Genomic DNA, 25,879 nt, shown 5'->3' on the forward strand with positions numbered 1-25,879 from the left:
GTGCCTGCTGTCTGGTGTGTAGGGGGGGCCGACGGCTGCAGGATTAACTGGAAGGTTAGCCCCCTAATTACAGACCAAGCCAAGCCTGCCACAACAGACCAAAACAATATCCCATCTGTAACACTGATTGAACTGCAGAGTACGGCTTTTTTATCACTAGTGGAAGGTGTTTAACTGCTTTCAGACCCCTCGCAGCTTCTCAACAACCAGATCATTAACACAAATGAAGAAAACACCTTGCCATCTACTAGGAAATAATACCAAATGAATGATTGATAGTTTTTTTTTTAACTTCAGTGTTAATTTTAGGTGTCCAAAATCATTCTACGGCACATAAGAGACAGGAAAGCGCTTATGAATTTAGATATTTTTGTAATATTAAGAGTTAAAAAAAAAACAGCCTCATTATATATTTATATATTTAATGCATGTGTTCCGGCTGGTTCTAAACAAACACTGTTCAGCAGACAAACACAAGCAGGTAACAAAGCATGTGGGAGAAAACCAGGCAAATCATGGCAGTGTTGCACTATTCGTGTTGCCCCATCCTTCCTCATTGTTTCCTTTGGGGCTGTGGTTTGAGTTTCTAGGGCTTGCGTAGTAAGATTCATGACAGGTGATTTTGTCGTGAGATGCTGTTTATTTGTTTAAAGCTAGTTAATAGGCTTGAGGCCATCTCCAGTGAAGGAGAAATTGATACGCTGCAATGATTAACCCTTTCTTGAGCAGAAACACCCCTCAGTAGGGTTGTACCATTACACCTTACTGATCATGTGCTTTGTGTTGTGAAAGGGGAAGATGTACAGCACTGGAAAGATGTATTGTTGATGCTCCCACATTTGGAAAACTATTGTTTATAAATGGTGTATATCTTGGAGAAGTATTTTTTCTTGACTACCTTTTGTTTTTTATGAGATGGTGATGGGAAGGCACAATGTGTGCCATTCTCTGTAACCTATATTATTTAGCAGCATGGATTACCATATAATAAAAACAGTTTGTGTGAACTCTATGGCGTTCGAGAAGTTGCCCAGCCAAAACACTATGCATTATAAAATAGATACATAGATAGGAAACTTAACATGGTACGGCTGAAGGGGTTCAACACATTGCATAATCTCTGTATGTTAAACGGATCTGCCTTACTGCAATCTCTCTCCAAAGAGTTAAAGAGATTTTGATTCTTTGATTTTAATGTACGTGATACGGGATGTGTAAGCCTGGACTTCTCCATTGAGTACTCCCTGGAGCCCAAGTTGTAGCTTCAGTCTTTGAGACTTTCTCATTTGTTTTACATTTAATTTAAAGGTGTGATCAATCCAAACCATCAGTCCAACATCAGTCCAGATACTGCTCTTTGTGACTGTCCTACAAAGTAAGCTTGTATGTAGCTAAGAATAAAAATTAACAAAGATTTATAAACTCAACTTTATAAGCTCACTTCAAAGCTTGACTTCCACGCAAGTGTTCTTATTGTGCCCGGCTAACGGCTCTCAAGCAAAACAGTTTAATTAAAAAATCCATCCAATCCACCTCTCCTATCACTGGAAAATGGTATAGTCCAATACATCATTGGGCAAGTCTGGGCCTGCCTTGTGGGTTAATGAATAGTCATGAGGAAAAAAAAAATTGGGGGCGGTCCCAGATTTGTTGTTAGATGCAAGCTAGTTGAGAGGGCCAAGAGAGATGGGGGGGGGGGGGGGGGCAAGCGAAGAAGTCTCTCATACCTATCCATCACCTCCTCCTCTGATTTGTGTTTCACTTCCAAGAGCGGCTACCTAAAGCTGCAGCTGGCAGATTTACTGACAGGCTTACTTGTTTGGCCGTGTGACCCACATGACGCCCGGGGCGGATACATTCCCTATTGCACCCAATTTGCGGGAAAATTAAAATGCTGTACATTAGTGACCAGACGCAGCATTATACCACGGTAGGTGGCTGGGAATTTCTTTTTCAGGCTTATAGAAGGCTAGTGGTGGATGATTTACTCCATTGTTAGTGTTGACTTATTATAGCCAGTGAATGCAACAGTGTTTTTCTGTCTATTTTCCTGCACCTGTTGCTAGGCAGTTTAGGAGGATTTATTTTGTGTGCCTATCACGTGACGAGTACAATAAAAATGAAGTGTAGCATTATAATGCTGCAGGATTGGAGTGACAGTGCATCTCAGATCCATGTCTTGCAATATCACAGTATTAATATGTACTGAATGTGTGTGTGTGTAAGATGCCTATAGATCAAGCTTCCTTACTAAATACACAACTTGCACATGTTTTAATTTGGCACTGATTTCACAGAATGCATATGCATGGGGTGTTGAACATTATTAAAAGATAGCAAGGTTTCTCTTATAGAAACAGGTGGCTTGTATTACAATTGTTACAGTTGTTATGGTGTTTCTAAATACAGTAAGCTAATGTAGCGTGCTGTAGTTACAAGACTAGACCGTAAGGCAGGACTGTGGCTGTTGTGCAGATGGTCTGATTGTATGGAAGTGACCGTGCTGGATTTGGGGTTTTTGAGACCCGCAGTCTTATGAATTCATTGCAAGACTGACCTCACGACAGGTAGATTGTTGTCTCTCACGCAATTCATGACATTGCACTCAAGCAATAGATCAGAATCTCGGCATATGTTTTTATCTGCAGCAAATTCAGCTCACAAGCATATTCTTTATTATTATTTTACTATAGCAGTCTTAGCTGCTTTTTTTTTTTACCATTTAAAAGCTTGCAGCCCTGCCTTGTTTTGTCTGTACTGAAATGCTTGTGCATGTTGTATATATAATTGTCAGCCATTTATTTTATGTTTATATATATATATATATATATATATATATATATATATATATATATAAGTATTTTAGTAGCAGAATGAATACTTCTGGTGTGTGAATATTTCTAAATAATTCATCTAAATGAAAAAGTAAGTAAAATCCTGACCGTGCTTGCTTTAATTGACAGTGCCAACGTTATGTGATTCTTTCTAACAAATACTGTTGGTCACATGTATAAGGCATGTTTTCCTGCATGAACAGTGGATTGTGAGAAGTGTTAATTCTCGCATGAAAGCATGCGATCAACATCATGTGTTACAAAGAAACATGAAATGAATACGGATAATTAAACCCACATGAATTAACAGGGCTGAATTCAAACCGAAGTGCAGAAAATATTCAGGTGTTATTCCTGTGGTATTCAGCCGGAATTCATTATGAATTTGCAGACATTATTTAAAAGTGTTACCATGTAACGTGTGGTTCGAATTAGACCTATTTATGAACATTTATACAAATTTCAGAACACGTGTAACTCTCCCAGGTAAACAGCAGAGGGAGCACTCTGAACACTTTCCCAATTGCAAATAAAGAACAGTACTTGATATTAGTAGTAGTAGTAGTATTTTTATTATCTACTTTGCAGGGCACCTTCACCATCGAACTTGATGTGCACATATTTTCTACTGCCTTCCGAATATCATTGCTAATGTAACTTCACCGTTTATCGAGTCCAATACAGAATCCACATTTTCTTTTTACCCTGACAAAATGATACATTCGTAGTTTCTGCAAACAAAAGATAAAAACATAACAGAGAGCATAGTAAAGCAAAGTAAAAGCATGGTTAAACCATGGTTAAGCACAGATAAGCATTATAAGAAAAGCAAGGTTAGCCAAAGTAAAGAACAGAAAATGTGAAGTATACGCTTGGGAAAGCATGGTGAAGTCATCTCAGTGGGTCCGGGATTTAAGACCCAGTAACATAGTGTGTGTTGGAAAGCAGACAAGACAGCTGTGATCTGACCGCTAGATGCGTCAGAACAATGGTGCATTTCTGTAAGAATCTAACATGCATCAACAGCAAGCCCATGGCACGTGCCCAGTACACTTATCACTGTTTCCACTGCCAGCTTCAGTTGCAAGGATGGGATTAACTCTGACAGCGTTACAGTTTCAAAACAAGTTTATAGCGATCAACAAAATCCTATGGTAAATGTTAATGCAAATAAAATAAAAGTGTTCGATTCAAAAGTTCAATTTGATGCTTTTGTAGGGGCTCTCATTAAACCTTCCTATTGTAGATGATCTGATTGTGAGGGGTGTATTTAGCGGACAGTGTTGTGTGATACACTGCCATTGCGGATTCTGTCCCCTACCGGTGAAATGAGATGAGGTTAAAAGCTATAAAACCACACATGTAGACGAGCCCGGCTTGCATTGTGGTTAAGACGCTCGCTTGCTGTGCGCGGGGTCGCCGGTTCACGCCCAGCCTCTGCCCTATTACACGTACCCTCAGGATCTCTTCTTTAATGAAAGTGCTATAAACCTATATTTTCACACCATTCCTCTTAGTTGCAAGCTGCAAAGGTTTTTGCGTATACATACAGACGTGCTCAAATTTGTTGGTACCCTTACAGCTCATTGAAATAATGCTTCATTCCTCCTGAAAAGTGATGAAATTAAAAGCTATTTTATCATGTATACTTGCATGCCTTTGGTATGTCATAGAATAAAGCAAAGAAGCTGTGAAAAGAGATTAATTATTGCTTATTCTACAAAGATATTCTAAAATGGCCTGGACACATTTGTTGGTACACCTTAGAAAAGATCATAAATAATTGGATTATAGTGATATTTCAAACAAATTAGTTTCTTTAATTAGTATCACACATGTCTCCAATCTTGTAATCAGTCATTCAGCCTATTTAAATGGAGAAAAGTAGTCACTGTGCTGTTTGGTATCATTGTGTGCACCACACTGAACATGGACCAGAGAAAGCAAAGGAGAGAGTTGTCTGAGGAGATCAGAAAGAAAATAATAGACAAGCATGGTAACGGTAAAGGCTACAAGACAATCTCCAAGCAGCTTGATGTTCCTGTGACAACAGTTGCAAATATTATTAAGAAGTTTAAGGTCCATGGAACTGTAGCCAACCTCCCTGGTCGCGGCCGCAAGAGGAAAATCGATCCCAGAGTGAACAGAAGGATAGTGCGAATGGTAGAAAAAAAACCAAGGATAACTGCCAAAGAGATACAAGCTGAACTCCAAGGTGAAGGTACGTCAGTTTCTGGAATTTGCTAAAATGCATATTGACAAGCCACAATCCTTCTGGGAGAATGTCCTTTGGACAGATGAGTCAAAACTGGAGCTTTTTGGCAAGTCACATCAGCTCTATGTTCACAGACGAAAAAATGAAGCTTTTTCAATTTATTTCAGAGAAAATTGTGCATTCTTCGTTTTTTGTAAAGGGGTACCAACAAATTTGAGCACGTCTGTATATACAGTGATTTCATTTGCATAAATGGCATGTTATTTGCACGTTATATGCATGGGGTGTTGAACATTATTAAAAGATAGCAAGTTTTCTCTTATAGAAACAGGTGGCTTGTATTACAATTGTTACAGTTGTTATGGTGTTTCTAAATACAGTAAGCTAATGTAGCGTGCTGTAGTTACAAGACTAGACCGTAAGGCAGGACTGTGGCTGTTGTGCAGATGGTCTGATTGTATGGAAGTGACCGTGCTGGATTTGGGGTTTTTGAGACCCGCAGTCTTATGAATTCATTGCAAGACTGACCTCACGACAGGTAGATTGTTGTCTCTCACGCAATTCATGACATTGCACTCAAGCAATAGATCAGAATCTCGGCATATGTTTTTATCTGCAGCAAATTCAGCTCACAAGCATATTCTTTATTATTATTTTACTATAGCAGTCTTAGCTGCTTTTTTTTACCATTTAAAAGCTTGCAGCCCTGCCTTGTTTTGTCTGTATTAAAATGCTTGTGCATGTTGTATATATAATTGTCAGCCATTTATTTTATGTATATATATATATAAGTATTTTAGTAGCAGAATGAATACTTCTGGTGTGTGAATATTTCTAAATAATTCATCTAAATGAAAAAGTAAGTAAAATCCTGACCGTGCTTGCTTTAATTGACAGTGCCAACGTTATGTGATTCTTTGTAACAAATACTGTTGGTCACATGTATAAGGCATGTTTTCCTGCATGAACAGTGGATTGTGAGAAGTGTTAATTCTTGCATGAAAGCATGCGATCAACATCATGTGTTACAAAGAAACATGAAATGAATACGGATAATTAAACCCACATGAATCAACAGGGCTGAATTCAAACCGAAGTGCAGAAGATATTCAGGTGTTATTCCTGTGGTATTCAGCCGGAATTCATTATGAATTTGCAGACATTATTTAAAAGTGTTACCATGTAACGTGTGGTTCGAATTAGACCTATTTATGAACATTTATACAAATTTCAGAACACGTGTAACTCTCCCAGGTAAACAGCAGAGGGAGCACTCTGAACACTTTCCCAATTGCAAATAAAGAACAGTACTTGATATTAGTAGTAGTAGTAGTATTTTTATTATCTACTTTGCAGGGCACCTTCACCATCGAACTTGATGTGCACATATTTTCTACTGCCTTCTGAATATCATTGCTAATATAACTTCACCGTTTATCGAGTCCAATACAGAATCCACATTTTCTTTTTACCCTGACAAAATGATACATTCGTAGTTTCTGCAAGCAAATGATAAAAACATAACAGAGAGCATAGTAAAGCAAAGTAAAAGCATGGTTAAACCATGGTTAAGCACAGATAAGCATTATAAGAAAAGCAAGGTTAGCCAAAGTAAAGAACAGAAAATGTGAAGTATACGCTTGGGAAAGCATGGTGAAGTCATCTCAGTGGGTCCGGGATTTAAGACCCAGTAACATAATGTGTGTTGGAAAGCAGACAAGACAGCTGTGATCTGACCGCTAGATGCTTCAGAACAATGGTGCATTTCTATAAGAATCTAACATGCATCAACAGCAAGCCCATGGCACGTGCCCAGTACACTTATCACTGTTTCCACTGCCAGCTTCAGTTGCAAGGATGGGATTAACTCTGACAGCGTTACAGTTTCAAAACAAGTTTATAGCGATCAACAAAATCCTATGGTAAATGTTAATGCAAATAAAATAAAAGTGTTCGATTCAAAAGTTCAATTTGATGCTTTTGTAGGGGCTCTCATTAAACCTTCCTATTGTAGATGATCTGATTGTGAGGGGTGTATTTAGCGGACAGTGTTGTGTGATACACTGCCATTGCGGATTCTGTCCCCTACCGGTGAAATGAGATGAGGTTAAAAGCTATAAAACCACACATGTAGACGAGCCCGGCTTGCATTGTGGTTAAGACGCTCGCTTGCTGTGCGCGGGGTCGCCGGTTCACGCCCAGCCTCTGCCCTATTACACGTACCCTCAGGATCTCTTCTTTAATGAAAGTGCTATAAACCTATATTTTCACACCATTCCTCTTAGTTGCAAGCTGCAAAGGTTTTTGCGTATACATACAGACGTGCTCAAATTTGTTGGTACCCTTACAGCTCATTGAAATAATGCTTCATTCCTCCTGAAAAGTGATGAAATTAAAAGCTATTTTATCATGTATACTTGCATGCCTTTGGTATGTCATAGAATAAAGCAAAGAAGCTGTGAAAAGAGATTAATTATTGCTTATTCTACAAAGATATTCTAAAATGGCCTGGACACATTTGTTGGTACACCTTAGAAAAGATCATAAATAATTGGATTATAGTGATATTTCAAACAAATTAGTTTCTTTAATTAGTATCACACATGTCTCCAATCTTGTAATCAGTCATTCAGCCTATTTAAATGGAGAAAAGTAGTCACTGTGCTGTTTGGTATCATTGTGTGCACCACACTGAACATGGACCAGAGAAAGCAAAGGAGAGAGTTGTCTGAGGAGATCAGAAAGAAAATAATAGACAAGCATGGTAACGGTAAAGGCTACAAGACAATCTCCAAGCAGCTTGATGTTCCTGTGACAACAGTTGCAAATATTATTAAGAAGTTTAAGGTCCATGGAACTGTAGCCAACCTCCCTGGTCGCGGCCGCAAGAGGAAAATCGATCCCAGAGTGAACAGAAGGATAGTGCGAATGGTAGAAAAAAAACCAAGGATAACTGCCAAAGAGATACAAGCTGAACTCCAAGGTGAAGGTACGTCAGTTTCTGGAATTTGCTAAAATGCATATTGACAAGCCACAATCCTTCTGGGAGAATGTCCTTTGGACAGATGAGTCAAAACTGGAGCTTTTTGGCAAGTCACATCAGCTCTATGTTCACAGACGAAAAAATGAAGCTTTCAAAGAAAAGAACACCATACCTACAGTGAAACATGGAGGAGGCTCGGTTATGTTTTGGGGCTGCTTTGCTGCGCCTGGCACAGGGTGCCTTGAATCTGTGCAGGGCACAATGAAATCTCAAGACTATCAAGGCATTCTGGAGCGAAACGTACTGCCCAGTGTCAGAAAGCTCTGTCTCAGTCGCAGGTCATGGGTCCTCCAAAAGGATAATGACCCAAAACACACAGCTAAAAGCACCCAAGAATGGATAAGAACAAAACATTGGACTATTCTGAAGTGGCCTTCTATGAGTCCTGATCTGAATCCTATCGAACATCTATGGAAAGAGCTGAAACTTGCAGTCTGGAGAAGGCACCCATCAAACCTGAGACAGCTGGAGCAGTTTGCTCAGGAAGAGTGGGCCAAACTACCTGTTAACAGGTGCAGAAGTCTCATTGAGAGCTACAGAAAATGTTTGATTGCAGTGATTGCCTCTAAAGGTTGTGCAACAAAATATTAGTTTAGCGGTCCCATCATTTTTGTCCATGCCATTTTCATTTGTTTTCTTATTTACAATATTATGTTGAACTAAAAATCAAAAGCAAAGTCTGATTTCTATTAAATATGGAATAAACAATGGTGGATGCCAATTACTTTTGTCAGTTTCAATTTATTTCAGAGAAAATTGTGCATTCTTCGTTTTTTGTAAAGGGGTACCAACAAATTTGAGCACGTCTGTATATACAGTGATTTCATTTGCATAAATGGCATGTTATTTGCACGTCTATTATAAAAACGTAATAAAAAATAATTGGGATGTTCTAATGACTCACATGTTGTTTAAAATAGGGTCCACACCCTGGCATGGGAAGACAGACTAATATGGAAGTGTACCGGCGGTTTATGTGGGGGTGTGAGTAATAATCATGAAAAGAAACACTCACTTCCAGAGAAAGAATTATTAAAGCTTAGCTGGAGATTTCTGGTGCCAATGCCCACTGCAAAGTTAATTCTCCAGGTCTGTTTAAACTTGTTGCAGAATGTTCTTGTTCTTAACAGTAGTCACACGTGTGTGCTTGTATGTGTGTGGTGAGCTTTGCAATAGCGCCTCCTGGATTATCTCATCCACTTTTACTGGGAGTCATAATGTCAGTATATTCATCTTTCCACCCATGGAAATTCCCTAAACCTACCCAACACGGGAACGATTCTGTGCGATCCAGACGCGTGCTGTGTGTACAGCACCTAGAGAATGAACTTCCATGATCTGGAAGCCCAGAGGTCTGAAGCATTCAGGCTTTTCCATCCAGCTTTTGTTCAAGTCTTCTTTAAAATGCCGTTCCCTTGAAAGATAAACAGTCATTGAAGCCGGGCTGTCTGGTTTTTATTATGAGCTGTGGTCAGAATTCAGCACTTTCAGACTTAGCTTTCTTAAGAAGAGTTACTTGGGGGCTCCCGAGTGGCGCATCCAGTAAAGGCGCTCCTCGCAGGATGTGCCCTATAGCCTGGTTCGAATCCAGGCTATGTCACAGCTGACCGTGACCGAGAGTTCCTAGGGGGCGGCGCACAATTGGCTGAGCGCTGCCCGGGTAGGGAGGGCTTAGGTCGGCAGGGGAATCCACGGCTCACCGCGCATCAGCGACCCCTGTGGCCGATAGGGCGCCTGTGGCTCTGCAGCGGAGCCGCCAGATCTGTGTTGTCCTCCGGCACTATAGGTCTGGTAGCATTGCTGTGGATCTGCTGTGCGAAAAATGACGGCTTGGAAGGAGCACGTTTCGGAGGACGCGTGTTTCAGCCTCCGTTTCCTGAGTCGGCGGGGGGGTTGCGAGCGGTGAGCCGGGGATACAGATAATAATTGGGCATGCTAAATTGGGGTGAAAACCGGGGTAAAAATAATTGGCGACGACTAAATTTATAAAAAAAAAAAAAAAAAAAAAAAAAAAAAGAAGAGTTACTTAACATGCTGGTATGGTGTTTCTGTTTGATGCTATTTTAGGTTGATCTGATTCTAGTTTTAATATGTAATGTTACTGCTTCATTGATGCATTCACTGAAAAATGCTGTTCATGGAAACGAACAATACTTTTTTTTTGTAAAACAATTCTTGTGAAGGCTTTTCCTACAGATTTCATGTGGCAGTCCTCTTCAGCTCCTCAACAACATTCTTCATGCACACTCAGTGTTAGTGAATAAAATGAACTGGGTTTTCTTGTTTTACCTTGAATAATGCAGTCTGTTATCAGTAGGCTGTGTGGAAATGAACACACCCATGGAGGGGCCCAATAAATGAAAACACACACTGCACTGAGTCCTTTAAGCCTGCAGGGACTGGCAGTTGGTCCATGAATACTCTAATAAATTACTCATTGAATTATTGTAGTAAGTCACTGGCATGTTTTTTTAAGCTGCATTTTTGTTTTAAAGGTAAATTGTCCACGACTTTAAATACTCAATAATCATCAGTTATATTTTTCTTCGGAGTATAACCTGCACCCTCTTTGTGTTATATATGGGCTGCGTGTAATATGCCGTATAGTCGGTTGTTAGTTTTCTATATAGTATAGTGTCTTTGATAGCGTGTTGTATTCTAAAGATTACTGTACTAAATAAACCAAATTAAGGTTGACAATCAGGTATATCTTGAGGCTGCAATTAAATGTTAAATACAACCACAAGATCTTTATAGTGGTTTAAAAGAAATTCAAAACAACAACAAAAAAACAGAAAAGCAATTATTGCAATTAAATTATGCTAATTATGTAATACTAAACTGATGTAAAGTTTGTTGCAGTAACTTATTGATTTCAAACTTTTTTTTAACTTCATGTGTAAGTCTGTGTGGACCCTGTAAGTCTTGCAGGATACAACGGTATGTTCTCTGTTGCAATGATTAACTTAAAGTGAGGGGTGTTTTTTTTGCTTTATAACAGCGGTTGTTTTCTGGGTGCAGGGCCAACCTACTGACAGAGCCCGCAGGATGGGTTAACAGCCTCAGGGTTATAAACCAAACTGCAGCCCCTGGGGTTTCGCATGTGTAGATCACAGTTCAGGGATACAGTAGAGCTGAAGTCAAACAAGTCAAATAGCAATGACCCATTGACCATGTTGAACAGTGGCGGGTCCAGTGACTGGATAAACAGCTGAGCACTGATGTCTGACTTGCTTTGTCACACAGATGTGCAATGCTGAAATACAGTACCTGCAGTACAAGATTTCAACAAGCCTGCTTAGACATGGATAAGCTACAACAAGGAATATTGAATATGTATATGATTATTATTATTTTTTTCGGATCTGTTTATTATCCAGTGATGTTCTTAATCCGCACTGTTTTTGCATTTGTGGATATTTGACTTGTTAAATAAAGTCAGCAGAATATTTATCTTTGTGGGAAGCTTGAGAAAGGTGAAATTGAATGACACCAGTATAAAATTGAGCACTAGTACTCCACTGATTCCGTTAAAGATGTGCAATGGAATTACACCAGCATGAAGCTAAATAACCAGCTAGGTTATGCATCATGTACAATTGTCATGTAGCAAATCTGTTGGTCTGGAACCACTAGTATCACTGTCTCCAATGCAACGCTGTTTTACCAACCTGGAAAACAAAATGGTACTTGAATCCGGTATCAGTCGATGGACTTGATTGCTATAAGACTTTTGCACAGAGTCAGTCTACAAGGCTTTTCGCGGGTCTTTGTTTACCATCAGTGTCTGCAGCTAGTTTACAGCTGCCTGTATAGGGAACGCTGTTATCTTAAACCTCCGACCTTCGATCCAGGCTAATTCTTGATTTTTTTTTTTTGTTCCCAGGCAATGTTTGCACAGTGCAGGCCTTTAGAAGATGTGCTGCTGCAAGTATGTACCTGTGCAGGTGTTGTTGTCTGGGTTAGGACATGCCATAATTAGTGCAACATGCTCTTTTTGTTTCTTCACTGGCTGCCTTATCCTAGCTGGAGAGAGAGTCAGTCTGACGGGTCTGTTTAGAGCTGTTTGAAGAGGCTGAATAAATATCAAAATAAAAAAGACAAATCTACTTGGCAGCCTTCCGGGATATGCTAACTGCCTTTCTGATTTGGTCTATCTTGACATCTGGACGGTTTTTATTTCTTTCTCAAGTGAAACTTGTGTGTTTTACTGTACCTGGGAAAAGTACAGCAAGCCTGAACAATGTACTACGTGAAAAAGAAGGTAACATCGTTTGCCATTGCTTTCAATGAGAATCTGAGTTTGTATTACATGCTGCAGCTACAGCTAACTGTTTTGACCTTTTCTTTCAGTCATTCTGTGCATATGCTTTTTACTGTTTACTGGGACTATTATTGGGGTTTTTTAAAATCACATTTCTCCATTTCTTTAAATGTTTAGCATTTCAAAGTCTGGAACAACTAGTTAATTTGAAACTTTTGACTATAACTGACCTGAGAAAATGGTTATTAGCCAGAAACATGCATACAAGTATATGAAATATTTCAGGAAAGATTTGTGTTTCATACTTTATGTACTATTTCACCACTTATTGTACATGCATAATGTAAAGTATGTGTTAAAACAGTATGTTGACAGGGTATGATCCTTGGGTCTGATTTTGTAAATCTTTTCAGCTATATTATACTGTACTTTTTCATTCATTCATGAAAAGCTACTGTTTTCAAATAGACTGTGAGCTGCACATAGCAATTATGTTCTAGTTGTAAGTACTGTACTTTTGCAAGAACCATATAAAAGTGATCAGCTACTGAACCCAGTGCTGACAAGAATGGGGGGACGCGGGGGGAGGGGCACAACAACTATACCGGGGCACCAAGCTCTGGGGGGCCCCCAAAATTTATTGGTGAGTAAAATACTAATGGCAAGCTTTGTACAGACCTGATTGACAGCAAATCTACCAATCGTAACATGAACAAAAAGTCATTTACATTTTTAAGGCGGCATTTCGAAGCCGTAACAACCTATCAATCGCTCAGAAAGTCAACGATTGGTTAATGCAATGTGTCAGGAAAGTCATGCCTCTGGATTATTGACCTATCATGGGTCTTTTTTTTTAAAGTTTGTGTTTCAGATATCTTTAAGTTAGATTAACACTGATTAATACAGATTTGAAATAAAAAAATATGACGGGGGTGGGACGTGGTGCCACCATGATGTACGGGGCCCCAAAAGACCCTCGACCGGCCTGACTGTACCTCATGGGCACCTTAAAAAACATGCTCTTGCTACAAGCACAGTGCTGTTGCTAATTAAAGTATTGAAACAGAGCCAGTCTAACCCAAAGCAGCTGTACTATAACTGTGACTGTTGTGAAGTTCATGTTTATAAATTGTGACAGTACAGTAGCCATACAGGAGCGGCAAATGAATCAGTGGTTTAAAGGGAAATGATTTTAGCCTTAATATTGAGGTTTTTATATGTTTATAACACTGACGCTAATGCTTTTAACAATAAAAAGTACTGTATCTAATTTCCCTAAGCTGTCCAGATATGCCATAGTTACTCAGCAGAAAATCATTAGTGTTCTTTATCTGTTAACTTTTTTTTTTTTAGAAAAGAGTTCAAATAAATGGATGAAAGGCTTTCAAAACAACAAATGATAGATACAAAAATGTAGACACTGTTGACTGTCTAGCAGTGCCCAGATGGGATAAGTAGCACTGTCTTTCTCTTTAATCTCGCCTAGGTGTGCACTATCCCTTTAAGCGAGACTTGTAACTGGAAACCTTGTAGTTCAGTGGATGCTCTCCGATCCCTTACCTGTCTCTTCTCTCCACCCCCTCTCTCCCCTTGTCTCACAGTCCCAGTACAATCTGCTGAACAGCAGCATGGATCAAAGCCTGGGCAGCCGAGCCGCCTCTGCCAGCCCGTACAGCTCTGAGCACACCTCGAATGTCCCGACGCCTTCGCCCTACTCGCAGCCCAACTCTACCTTCGATGCCATGTCTCCCGCGCCAGCCATCCCCTCCAACACTGACTACCCGGGGCCACACAGCTTCGAGGTCACCTTCCAGCAATCCAGTACAGCCAAGTCAGCCACCTGGACGGTGAGTTCAGCGTCCTGCTACCTGCTTGATCCTCTTACCTTTACAAAACCATGGGAGCAGCGCACAGCATCCACAGAGTTGTATTGCTAAGTTACAGCGTTCCAACATGCTGGGTTTTTAAGGGTGATTTCTTTCCGAAGGCTTACACTTAAGTCTCAAGCTGTTAACACTGTTTTATAGTTTTGAAAGGTTTGTAATCCTCTGATTTGGGTTTTTAGTGTGTGTTCTGCTTATTATTATGTTAGTGGTAGCATTTGCATTGTGTTATATGCTTGATGTCTTGAAGTTTGTTGGCTGATAGTTTAGGTCATGTTAACTGGAAAAGAGGAGAAGGGCTTTCTGCCAGGAAAACTGAAAAGCTTTAATGATGGTATAGTCGTACAATATGTTCTAACTTGAAATACATTGCTATGTCAATGAATAAAATGTGTGTGCGTGCTAAACATTCTTCAACTAAATGTTGGACAGAAAATAGCACACATCCAGGTAATTCATTAGCCAGACTGATGCAATTGATATATATGGATACTGAAGTTTTGGCTGGGAAAAAAAAAATACAATTTTAAAAATACAGCTGTGGCTTTATTATTTTAAAGAAAAGTTGTCTAAATGTTTAAGTCAATGTTGGAAAAACCCGAGAAATTTGAGGACTTTTTCATAACATTCTTCAATAGATGCCAAACTTTAACATCTATAACAAACTGAGTAAGACGTAAGCACACCTCCGGTTTAATAGCTTCTTGACACAATAAAACCGAATAGCCCAGCCTCAGGCTTTCAAAACTATGCCAGAAATGCTGGAGAATGTCGTTGAAGAAACGATCCATCTCTGGAGAGCCGCAAGTCCACAGGAGAGCTACTTGACAAACTCTCATAGGCTGTGGGCTGAACAGTTAGACCTGTGCTTCATTCTAATGAGCTTTATTAAATCCAATCAAGTCAGACATAATGCCTGTCTAAGTATTAACACTTTACGAATATGAAGCAGAAATGGTTAATGGTGCCATTAAGTGAATATCAATAAAAAAAACGTTTCAGGAGAAAAGCTGAGATAATCTGTCCCTGTACTTTAAAAAGCATGTAGACTACGTCTGTCTCTAGAAAGCCACTTTCTCTTGTACAGCTGTTTATTCAAACCCTGAAGGGACGTCTCTGGAGATCCCACAAGGGAAAAGATTTAGAAAAGGCAGCGTGTCCCTGACTTACTGCAGTCTACCAAATCGAAAATGATAGCAAAGTGTATTCAAGCTAAGTGAAAGGCATGGCAAAGCCAGTAATTCATTAAGGTAGTTAATTCACGAAGGTAAAAGCCATGGTTAACGATTGCAAGCAAACACAGTGTGTTACTTGTACAAGCATGGGAAAAGCATAGTAAACTGCAAGATAAAAATAACATACACCGCCCCTTCTTAGAAAGGATTCTTAGTGTTAACTAGTAACTTCACAGTCGTTACCCTAACCTTCTGTTTTGTTTGTTTAATTCCTATTTTTAGGCAAAATCATACAAATTGCACACTGGAATAAAAAGCTTTATTAAGCCCATATTTACAATGACACTATAATATATCCTGTGAAAGAATAATCCTATATTTGCCCAGTGATTCCTCTCTTATGATTCATGTACATCTGTATTGATGATACGAGACTGATGCCTTGCTGCTAAGTGCTCTGTCCTTATTTCTGTTTGATTCATTCATGCATGCGTTTCATTCCTACCTGAAAGGTGTTGTAAAGTGATACACTGCCACTTGAGAGTAAACATTGACCCTCTAGCACAAGTCTAGTAGCAGCTTTAGTATTCCTGGAGAGTTTAGCATTGGAAGCGTTTCATTTTCCTCTGCACAATGTGGTTTCCTATGACTGGCATTTTTATCTCATAAAAGAATAAATAAAGTGGATAGTTCTACAGGTTTTTGATATAATGTTTACTAAACATGAATGGAATATGAATTAAAACTAGGTGCCCTGTGAAAACAGTAAAAGGCGGGGGATATTGAAATTATTATTATTATTTATTTCTTTGCAGACGCCTTTATCCAGGGCGACTTACAATTGTTGCAAGATATTATTTTTACATACAATTACCCATTTATACAGTTGGGTTTTTACTGAAGCAATCTAGGTAAAGTACCTTGCTCAAGGGTACAGCAGCAGTGTCCCCCACCTGGGATTGAACCCACAGCCCTCCGGTCAAAAGTCCAGAGTCCTAAACACTGCTCCACACTTCAGTAGCAATCCTCCAGTTGATTAATAGCAGATATGCATAATAAAAGAATATTAAAATGTAACGTTTAAACATGTAAATCTGCACAGTATAAAGGAGTGAGAATGTTATACAATCTGGATTGGGTTACCAGATTTCCAGGGTGAAAAACAGGGACTTTTTTTTTCTTCAATTCAACTCAGTTAAAGTATATAATAACGCAATCATGATTTAAAAAGTAAACATTGGGTGTGTGTGTATATAAGGCTAACTTGGCAGGTGGAACTTCCAAGATATAGTTATTAAACAAGAATTATTAAACAGCAATCCATCAGATTCTTAATTTTATTTTGGATTAATAAATTACTGTGCTGTGAATACAAAATAGCAAAATCAGGACGATTTAACAATTGCTAAAAAAAAAAAAAAAGAAGGCTAAAAAGTTTGACAATCCCAGTTTTCCCAGGATGTCTGGTAACCCTAAGCCCGGGTGCGTTTGCTAATGCTTAAAGGACGAGAGGCTGCTCACTGATGCATCGTTGTAACTGGAGCTTCTGAGAGACACCAGGAATCCAGCTCTGTTATTGATGTCATTAAGATCTCCCTGTCAGGATGAGCGAAAGCTTCAGCCCTCAATTGTTAAGCAATCGAGGCCCCCAGGGTTGTGACCTGAAGTTACTTTCCTGGCTTTCGAACTTTTACAGAATTCATTAAATTGCTCCTCTTATGTCACCGTTTACTGGAAGGTGTGACCTAGGATGCTTGGTCTGTCTGGCTCACGTCTGAACATTTAACATAGCCCAAGAGTATAGAACTTGCTAACTGAAAACGTGTGTGCTTCAGACTCAGTGTAGGGAACTTGTTATCTAAATGTAAGAGCCCTTAAATGAACCTTTTCATTTGCAAACCGTTATGCAAGCTATAGAAGGAATGCTCCCATAGCTTGCATGAAAAGTTCCAAGCGTTATAAATATATCGATCTGCTGTACAGTGGTTTCACTTTTTATTCCTGCCTCAATCCAGGTGTTGGAAAGACTGAGAACTGTTTTCAAGCCCTCCGCTTAAAGAGACATTAGCTTTGATTAAACAGCTCAAGCTGCAATTGTAAATCACTGCCGTAGAAAAGACATCTGAAAAGTCCTGTAGGGATTTGGTGATAAAGAGACAAAGACGTCTCCTCAAGTGAATCCTTTTAACGGGTTTTCAACCGTTTTTTTCACATCTCTTTTCGTTCTGAAACACTCACACATGCCCCCACATTTTTCTTTTTTATAGATGTTTCCCTTCCTCATAAGAGCACAGTATTTACATCAGGATACAACTGCAGAGCACAAAAATCTCTTGCAAAAAAATAAATTGAGATCATCCATACAGATTTAAATAATGGAAACAATGCAGATGCAATCCTGCTGGAATCTATGTTTAAAATCCTCAGGGGATTCCTAAATCTGATTGGTACATGCATCCGTTTCCTTAGTGTAGCAAATTCAGTTTACGTACAGCTTACTTTCCCTCTTTTGTCTCTTCAGCTGGATGACTCACGAAAGAGTTGGCTTCTGAAGAAAAAAAAAAAAAAAGTAGCTGTCTGCAGATTTGTGTTGCTCCCGGCTATGAATAATGGCATAGGGGCAGAGTGTGCTCTGTGTGTTCACCAAGGCGTTTTCTAACAAAAGGGGAAAAATAAATAAACTTGCGGGTGGCTCTGAGCCCTTTGGTAAACCGAGCTTGCAGCCTGTGTGACATCTCTTAAAAGCATTCTCTTTAAGAACCATCATTGGGAAACTGATTGAATTCTTGAAAGCAGTGTACAGTAATAACGTTTTGTTTTTATTTATTTTTTTCACAAGCTTATAATATTTGTGTGTGACTTTACCTAATTTATTACCTAATTTATTTACATTCTCCACCCATAGTTACAGCTCTAGAGGCACAGGATTCCTCCCTGGACTGAATAGCGTACATATCTGAGATCAGGGGAAGTGAGTTTTCTCCATCTATGTGTACTTGATCACCGATGTAGCAGTTGAAATATTAAAGTCTGTTTCAGCTACCCCCACACACATAGATGACGTTTTCCAATAGCACCTCTACAGCTGTGGTCAAAAGTTTTGCATTACCTAGAATTTTAGGACTGAGACATAACTTAAGAAAAAAAAAACAAACAAACATATGAACATAATTCATTTAACGTCAGGTAATGAAAGAAATGTTTCATTAAGTATATGGTATTTACTTCAGTATGTTAATTTAAGATTATTCAGCAGGTTTCATTGGACTTTATGAAGCTAAATTAGTTCATTCTACCAGGTGATGCAAAACTTTTGCCCGTAGCTGTACAGCTGTTTACATCTACATCTTCAGCTGCTGTACTTCCCTAGACCCAAATAGAGCCAAACGGCTTCACAAATGTAAAACTTGCACTCTGCTGTCAAATGCTCTTTCTGGATAAAGCGCGGGGGACAGGGGTGTCATAAATGTTGAAAATGAGATTTTGCACTATGGATTTTTTAATAAAGACCCCTGGCATGTTTTTCCTGATGGTGTGTGTTGGTTTGGCAGGCTCAGGCACGCTTGCCACTGCTATTACCATCTTCAGGCTGGGATCTGTCCTGACATGCAGGAGAAGCTGTGGAGGTATCCTGTTCAATCCAATCCAGTACTCCTCCCTGCTCTGCTTTTCCTGTTAAATTGGGGATAATACTGTAAGAATAGAGAGAGAGAGAGAGAGAGAGAGAGAGAGAGAGAGAGAGAGAGAGAGAGAGAGAGAGAGAGAGAGAGAGAGAGAGAGAGAGAGAGAGAGAGAAAGAGAGAGAGAGAGAGAGAGCACATTTATTAGAACACCCCATTGCTTCGGTAGTTTGGATTTGTTTTGCATATGAAATCAAACAACTGTAACTGAAAATCTGTCGAAATATGCAAATTAGTTCAGTTGTCTAATTTAATTGATGACTAACAGGTCACACATGCAATTCATTTAAATTAGTAAGAGAAAAGGAACACAAAGCCACAAAAGGTAAAATGCATAATACTTTGCAGAAGTTGTTTAAGATGCCTAATAAGTGGTCTAACATTTTCACACGAGTGCCTATTGCTTCTATATCGCTGACTACTGACTGAAAATTGAAATTCTCACACCGAGGTTTTCATGCAGGTAGGTATGTAAAGGATATAAATGACACATCTTGAGCTGTTCTAAAACGTTTGCCCACTACTGTATGTAGAATACATTTTGTGCACATGGGCAGTCCCTCAAATAGCTGATTGATGAGTTTTGCACAGAGAAACCATTCTGAGATCTATAAAAGCTGCACTCCCTGTTTGTGGCAGGTGTTTCTGTTTTTTAGTTAAGCTCCTGCATATGAAATCCTGTCTCCGATATACAGTAGTTAACTATAGACTCTCATACGGCAGTAGTCTGTGCTACAGTGACCAGCAAGTCTGCAGAATCATCTTATTGACAACCTACATGCCCACAATGTTCCGGCTTCTTATCAGTCTGGATTAAGTGCACTTTGTAATAATATTGCTGATGTCTGGGTCCTTTGGGCTGCTTTAATCATCGGAGCATTTACATAGCAAGCAAACGTACTTCAGATTCATTTGCAAAAAAAAAGCATTAGGATAATATGCAGAGGGCATTCCTGCTTGAGTAAAAGTCTGGATGCATCTACCAAATGATTCGTCTAGAAACCTGATCGACTGAAACGATTTGTGAAATGTACATATTATATGTTTGTGTTGCCTGCAGTGTTTCATTGAAAACATATGCATACAATAAACCTTGACGTGATTCACAGGTTTAGGTGATATAGCGTTGGCACACAGATTTTCATTGCCTGCAGTTCTTAATTCCGATGCACATTTCAGGCACCTGTAGTGGTGTTTCACATTCAGTGCTTTTACAGGATGCATTACCATTACTTTACATACTGACTCCAAGTTAGTCTCAGTGTTAAATTGTTCTCTTTTCTGAAGCTCCAGCATCACATATCATATCAAGCCAATACCGGCAAGAAAGCTCAGAGGTTCTGCTACTAACATCGATGTACGAGTCACACTGTAGCAGTTCCGTACGGCAAGTAAATTCTTGGAAGAAAAAAAAAAGCGTGGATCGTTCCCTAAATCTCTACAAACAGAAGAAAATTGCAGCAAAGAGGTTGAAATGAAAAGATGTAATCACCCAGAGTATCTCTAAGCCTGTTTTAACATATTTCGGGCAGGACAGTTAACGGTATTTGCGGTTCGCAAGCCGGGGCACGCCAGTTGAGATGACAGACACATTATTATCACTCAAACTAACCCAGCCTGCCTGAACCTGTCCTGGGACGCAAGTCCACAGCTGCCGAGGAAACGCAAGCACAGCCCGTCAGCTTCAGCTAAGCGTGTGGGTTTATAGCGAGAACTCGTTTCAGGCAAGTCTTCGGCACGTTCCCGATGGTCTTAGGAATGCTGGAGAAAGGGGGGGACAGGAGGTTTCAATCAGTTCCTTAAGAAAAATAAATTAGATGAAAATAATCCTGGGTGAACAAGTCTGGGCTCCTCTCACACTGCACAGCTGCAGCTAGACAATCGTTTTCTTTTTTTTCTTTCTCTTATTTTTCATCAGGTGTGAATCTGTTCAAACACATCACCAAGTGGCCCTAGATATTGTTTGTTGTTTAAATAAAAAAAAAAGAAAGAAAAATGTGAATGGTCAGATTTAATATTTCTTCAATAGACATTGAATAAATCAATGAACTTTTTGATTGAACTGCATCTGTTCGAGTCTCCTGTATTATTTGCTGGACAGATTCAGCACAGAGAACACTGGGGTATCAGTGTGGAGGGCTGCTGGATAGTGTTAGACCTTAAGATATGTTTCAAAGCTTTATAGAAATTAAAAGTTGAACTGCAGTTAATTGAGCAAAATCCCTCTCCTGCCACAGCAGATTCAAGTAGAATTGCAGATAATGAAGGCAATTACATCGACTGTATGGTTTTCATGCATTATAATTAAGTAACCTGGGCTTGTTGATCTCCGAAAACAATGAATGGGGTGAAATGATAAAAAGCTTGATTGCCCAATCCCTACTTAAGAAATAAGGTTAGAGCATCTTTGAGGTATTGTGTAGTTTGCACATGCATTAACATGTATATTACAGTTAATGCAAATGCTGTGGAGAACCGGATTGCTCAACAGAGTTTAAATGAAAAACACATTCAGGAGTTATGAACATGGCGATTATAAAGTCAATTGAAGAACTCCTCTAGAAGACAAAGGTAGCCATATTAAGCACCCTTATATGAAAAAGTTTATCACAGTAATTGTGCATGTTCACTACTTTTACTGTGCTTATACCATGTATTTACAGTGCATTGCCATGGTTGACCGTATAATACCTGTTACAGTTGCTTGTTACTTGTGTATTTTTTTCCCATTGCAGACTGATCAACTGAATTTCTAATCACCCTGTATACTAGTCTGTGGTAACGTTACCTTAAACATCCTTAACTTTTTCATTCCATGCACGTTTTGTGTGGTGTGGCAGTAACACAGTTTATTTGGTTCGGAGCATGTATTTTGCTCGTAAAGCTTATACCTCTAATATCTTATGGCTTCTGTCGTAGCATTGCTGCTGTACTGTAGCATAAACTACCATTCAAGTTCTCACTAATCGCTGAGATAGAAGAATAACGCACATGGTGTATTTGGTGACTTGCAGCAACTGGTTATAGCTACTGGATATCCTTTTACTTTTTATTTCAAAAAGGCTGTATTAACAAAGCTTTCACACACTGATAATGTTACAGAACAAGAAACAAACAGTGAGCTTTTAAGGGGCTCTTAAATTAATCTGAGACTTTATTTAAAGCTTTTTTGCTTTCTATTGAGATAACAGCTCTGGCAAAATAGCTCCATTTATTTTATATCGCTGTCATTTACAAATGTGACCACACAGCTTCCATCTACAGTAGGGATATTTCATGCACAAGCAAGGCTGAGGTGTCAAAGTCTCCACTGAAGTATCGCTGGAGATCTAATGACTGATCTAATTGACTGTTTAAAGCTACTAAACCAGCACACACAAAAACACAAAAGCAGAGAGAGACAGGACCACAGTCACAGACGAACAGACAGTTGCATTATTATGAATGAGACAGACAAAGCTATCAACACAATTTCTCTAAATGTTCTTACAATGCTGCACTGTACGATTTATGCTGTTAAACAATGCTGTCCTGTCTGGACACGCCAGCACTGGTAATTACTCATTTATTTTTTTTATACATATAAATGTATATATTATGTAAGTGAGTTGTAGCAGATTCTCTCCCCCCAGGGCAAGCCGTTTTGCCGTTCATACAGACGTGTATCCATGTCACAACAAGGAATACGGCTGGAATTAGTCATCTAAGATGTGACTCTTTCCTAAGCGCATTACTCCTACGGAACACTTTTCCGGGCAAGTCCCAGACTGCCCAGGAATGCTGATTTAAAGGGGTCTTATAAGACTAATGGTAAATGATGTCAACACCTGGCAGACAAAATGTTTTCTCATTGTGTCTGAATAGGTGTATAAAAGACAAGGACACTTTATTATCTGTCTGTTCCTAATGTTTTATTTCCTCACCTATTATGTGTGTTCTGTACAGTTCCCAATTGTCTTTTCTGCTAAGGTCTTTATGTGCCGTTGTTACTCGCTATTCCAGCAAAAATTATTGTTTGAAAAGGCTCTGCAAGGCTGGTTTTCTGAGCTGGGGAAGCATATTAGTGTTGCACTGTGCTTTGAAACCCAGAATGGAAAGGCTTCATCATATATCTGCAAGCTCAAAAACTTTAGTCCAGAAGATAAACGCCTTGTGCACTATGGACTAAAGTTTCGTTCGTTTTTTTCCAAAAATATACTTGGCCACTCAGATTGAACAAGGATGGGATTGTGAAAAGAGATCCCCAATTGCATATAATGTCTCTGGGTTCCGGTGAGTTGTTCCTTGGCAGATCAGTAAAGATAATGTGCTTAGTCATTAATTTTATCAGTGCTACTTTATTTGATGTCCACCCCACCCCTACTCCCATTGAAAGCCATCCATTCCATTCAAACATGCTCATGCAAGCCCCATCCTTCTCTGAAGTTGCCTTTTCATTGCTTAAGGTGAATTTTTGGGGGATTTTTTTGGGGGGATGTAGCCTGCCCCAGCATGCCAGAGCGATACATTAATACCTGTGGACCACCATGTCGTTCGATGCAAATCCCAGAGATGATAACCGACAGCAGACACAGCTCACTGCAACACGTGAAGCACGCAGGCTGGGATGCATAAAGAACTGCCACGTTTTTTTTTTATTGATTTTTTTTTCCCCATTAATCCGCCTCATGTCAAACACGATTCAACTTGTCGAGCTTTGTTTTTAAAACATCTGCACTTCGTTACATTGGCAAGGATGTAGCTATTCCATAGAAGACTGACTTCTTTGTATTGGCAATAAGATGAAGACCATTTTAGTCTTTTCAAACCCCATTGCGCTTGTTTAAACTGTGCTATTCCCACCATCCCACCAGACTTGCGCTGGGGTCTGTAGATATATATATATATATATATAATTTAAGCAGCCAGATTACTTGGTGGATTTTTAATGACAAAAGTGAAATAAAAGCTGTTGTGGTTTTAAATGAAGTCATATTGAAAGCTGTTTGTAATGTAGCCTCAGTATTTACTTAAGACTCTCTGTGGTGAGAACCAGCGTGTTTCATTGTTTTAATGTATGTAACAACCTGTACTGTATTTCTCATTGCCAACATTTCAAGGACTGATCAAGCAAAGCATATGACAGCTGACTGTTAGGCTGTGAAAAATGACATAACAATAACATGTAACCCATATAAATGTAACCTTTTTCTAAGGTTCCCTGGTCAGTTTGACAATGTAATGGGATTTTCTAAATTCCAATATATTGTGATTTTAAACATATCTTTGTAAATTGAATAGTGAAATCACCTACACTTTTTGAAGCGTTTACGCGAGACAGTAACAGGAAGGATATTGACACAGAATTATTTTTGCAACCGACAGTCCCTCCTGAACCGAAAATCACAAAACGTACCATAAATAAATAACCAGCACGCTCTTTGTGTTCCCTAGTGGCATGATGCTATCTGTTGTATTGGACTGTATTAGATGAAGTGGGATCCCTCTCTTATGCCTCCTGTGTCTCTCTGATTCCAGTACTCTCCCCTGCTGAAGAAGCTGTACTGTCAGATTGCCAAGACCTGTCCCATACAGATCAAGCTGTCCTCGCTGGCCCCCCCGGGCAGTGTGATCCGAGCGATGCCGGTCTATAAGAAGGCAGAGCATGTGACCGAAGTGGTGAAGCGCTGCCCCAACCACGAGCTTGGCAGGGACTTCAATGACGGTAAGTCACCTCAATCCGTTATGCCCTGGGGCTTACCTTCTATAAAGGAAGGAAGGAGGCAAAGATAAAAGGTACTGGTACAGCATAGCCAAGCTGGCTGGAACCTGGGTGAAAGTAAAAGTGTGGGAAAATGGGGGAAAAGCAGGGAAATACCTGCATGATCGATGCCTGTGTCAGTGTCCGGGGTGATCACACACCATATTGTCTCGCTTGGCAATAAGGCAGGTATAGAAGGTGGTCAGTTGGAACTCTCCTAGCATAAACTGTTACTGTATGTTGGATATTTGCACATGGCCATTGCCTGACACCTGATGATTAACATCTTAAAGACACATTACTAGTAAATCAAATCATGTTATTGAACTAGTTATAAGGTTTCTAATTAATGCCTCAGTTGCACCTCCTTTGTATTGTATTATAAATAACATTGGAATGTTTCTGTTACATGGCTGTTTTATTGGTTGGTAGCAATGGGTTCTTAAAATAAAGCGTTGCAGTTTTTCAATCGGTTTATGCAGATTTTCTGAGGCAATGCAGTATTGTTTCAATTCTGGGTGTTTGCCGTTATTGATGGATAAGAGCAACAAAACAAGATTGTGTGAAAAACAGCATTGCACCCAGGGACTGATAAAGAATGCACTCCTTATTTCCTTTAGGTCAGGTGGCTCCAGCGAGTCACCTGATTCGAGTGGAAGGGAATAACCTGTCCCAGTACGTAGATGACCCAGTGACTGGGAGGCAGAGTGTGATGGTACCTTATGAGTCACCACAGGTATGCGTTTTCCAGTTTGCATGGTTCGTTTTCCAGTTTGCATTGTCCTACATGGAAATCTGTTACTGTTAATATCATTAGTACTGTACCACAAACTGGCAGCCCTGCAATAACCATAGCACTGTACCAGGGATCATTGGATCATTATATATATGTATAAGGCAGATTTTTTTTAAACGGGATAGCTACTGGCTTTTACACAGGATCAGTATGCAGATCACATGGGCTCTTGTGTCTTTTATTCGATATAGACCCCTAACACGGCAGAAAGTCGAGACAATCTTAACACCTAGACCTATTATATTATTA

The 25,879-nt window shown here is 39.5% G+C and overlaps 1 protein-coding gene across 4 annotated transcripts in view; it reads left to right on the plus strand.

Moving 5' to 3' along the window:
- Positions 1-25,879, plus strand: part of LOC117962438 (tumor protein p73-like) — a 51,637-nt gene that overhangs the window by 16,465 nt on the left and 9,293 nt on the right. For 2 of the 4 annotated variants that reach the window (XM_058993091.1, XM_058993092.1), the window contains exons 4-6: positions 13,958-14,203; positions 24,612-24,798; positions 25,455-25,570. In XM_058993091.1, the coding sequence (XP_058849074.1) occupies positions 13,958-14,203; positions 24,612-24,798; positions 25,455-25,570 (549 nt within the window). Of the gene's footprint in view, positions 1-1,793; positions 1,931-11,980; positions 12,357-13,957; positions 14,204-24,611; positions 24,799-25,454; positions 25,571-25,879 lie in introns of those variants that run through there. The other 2 variants (XM_058993093.1, XM_034904975.2) reach the window with 2 other exon arrangements.

The sequence above is a fragment of the Acipenser ruthenus genome, chromosome 20 (genome assembly GCF_902713425.1).
Source record: "Acipenser ruthenus chromosome 20, fAciRut3.2 maternal haplotype, whole genome shotgun sequence".
NCBI lineage: Eukaryota > Metazoa > Chordata > Actinopteri > Acipenseriformes > Acipenseridae > Acipenser > Acipenser ruthenus.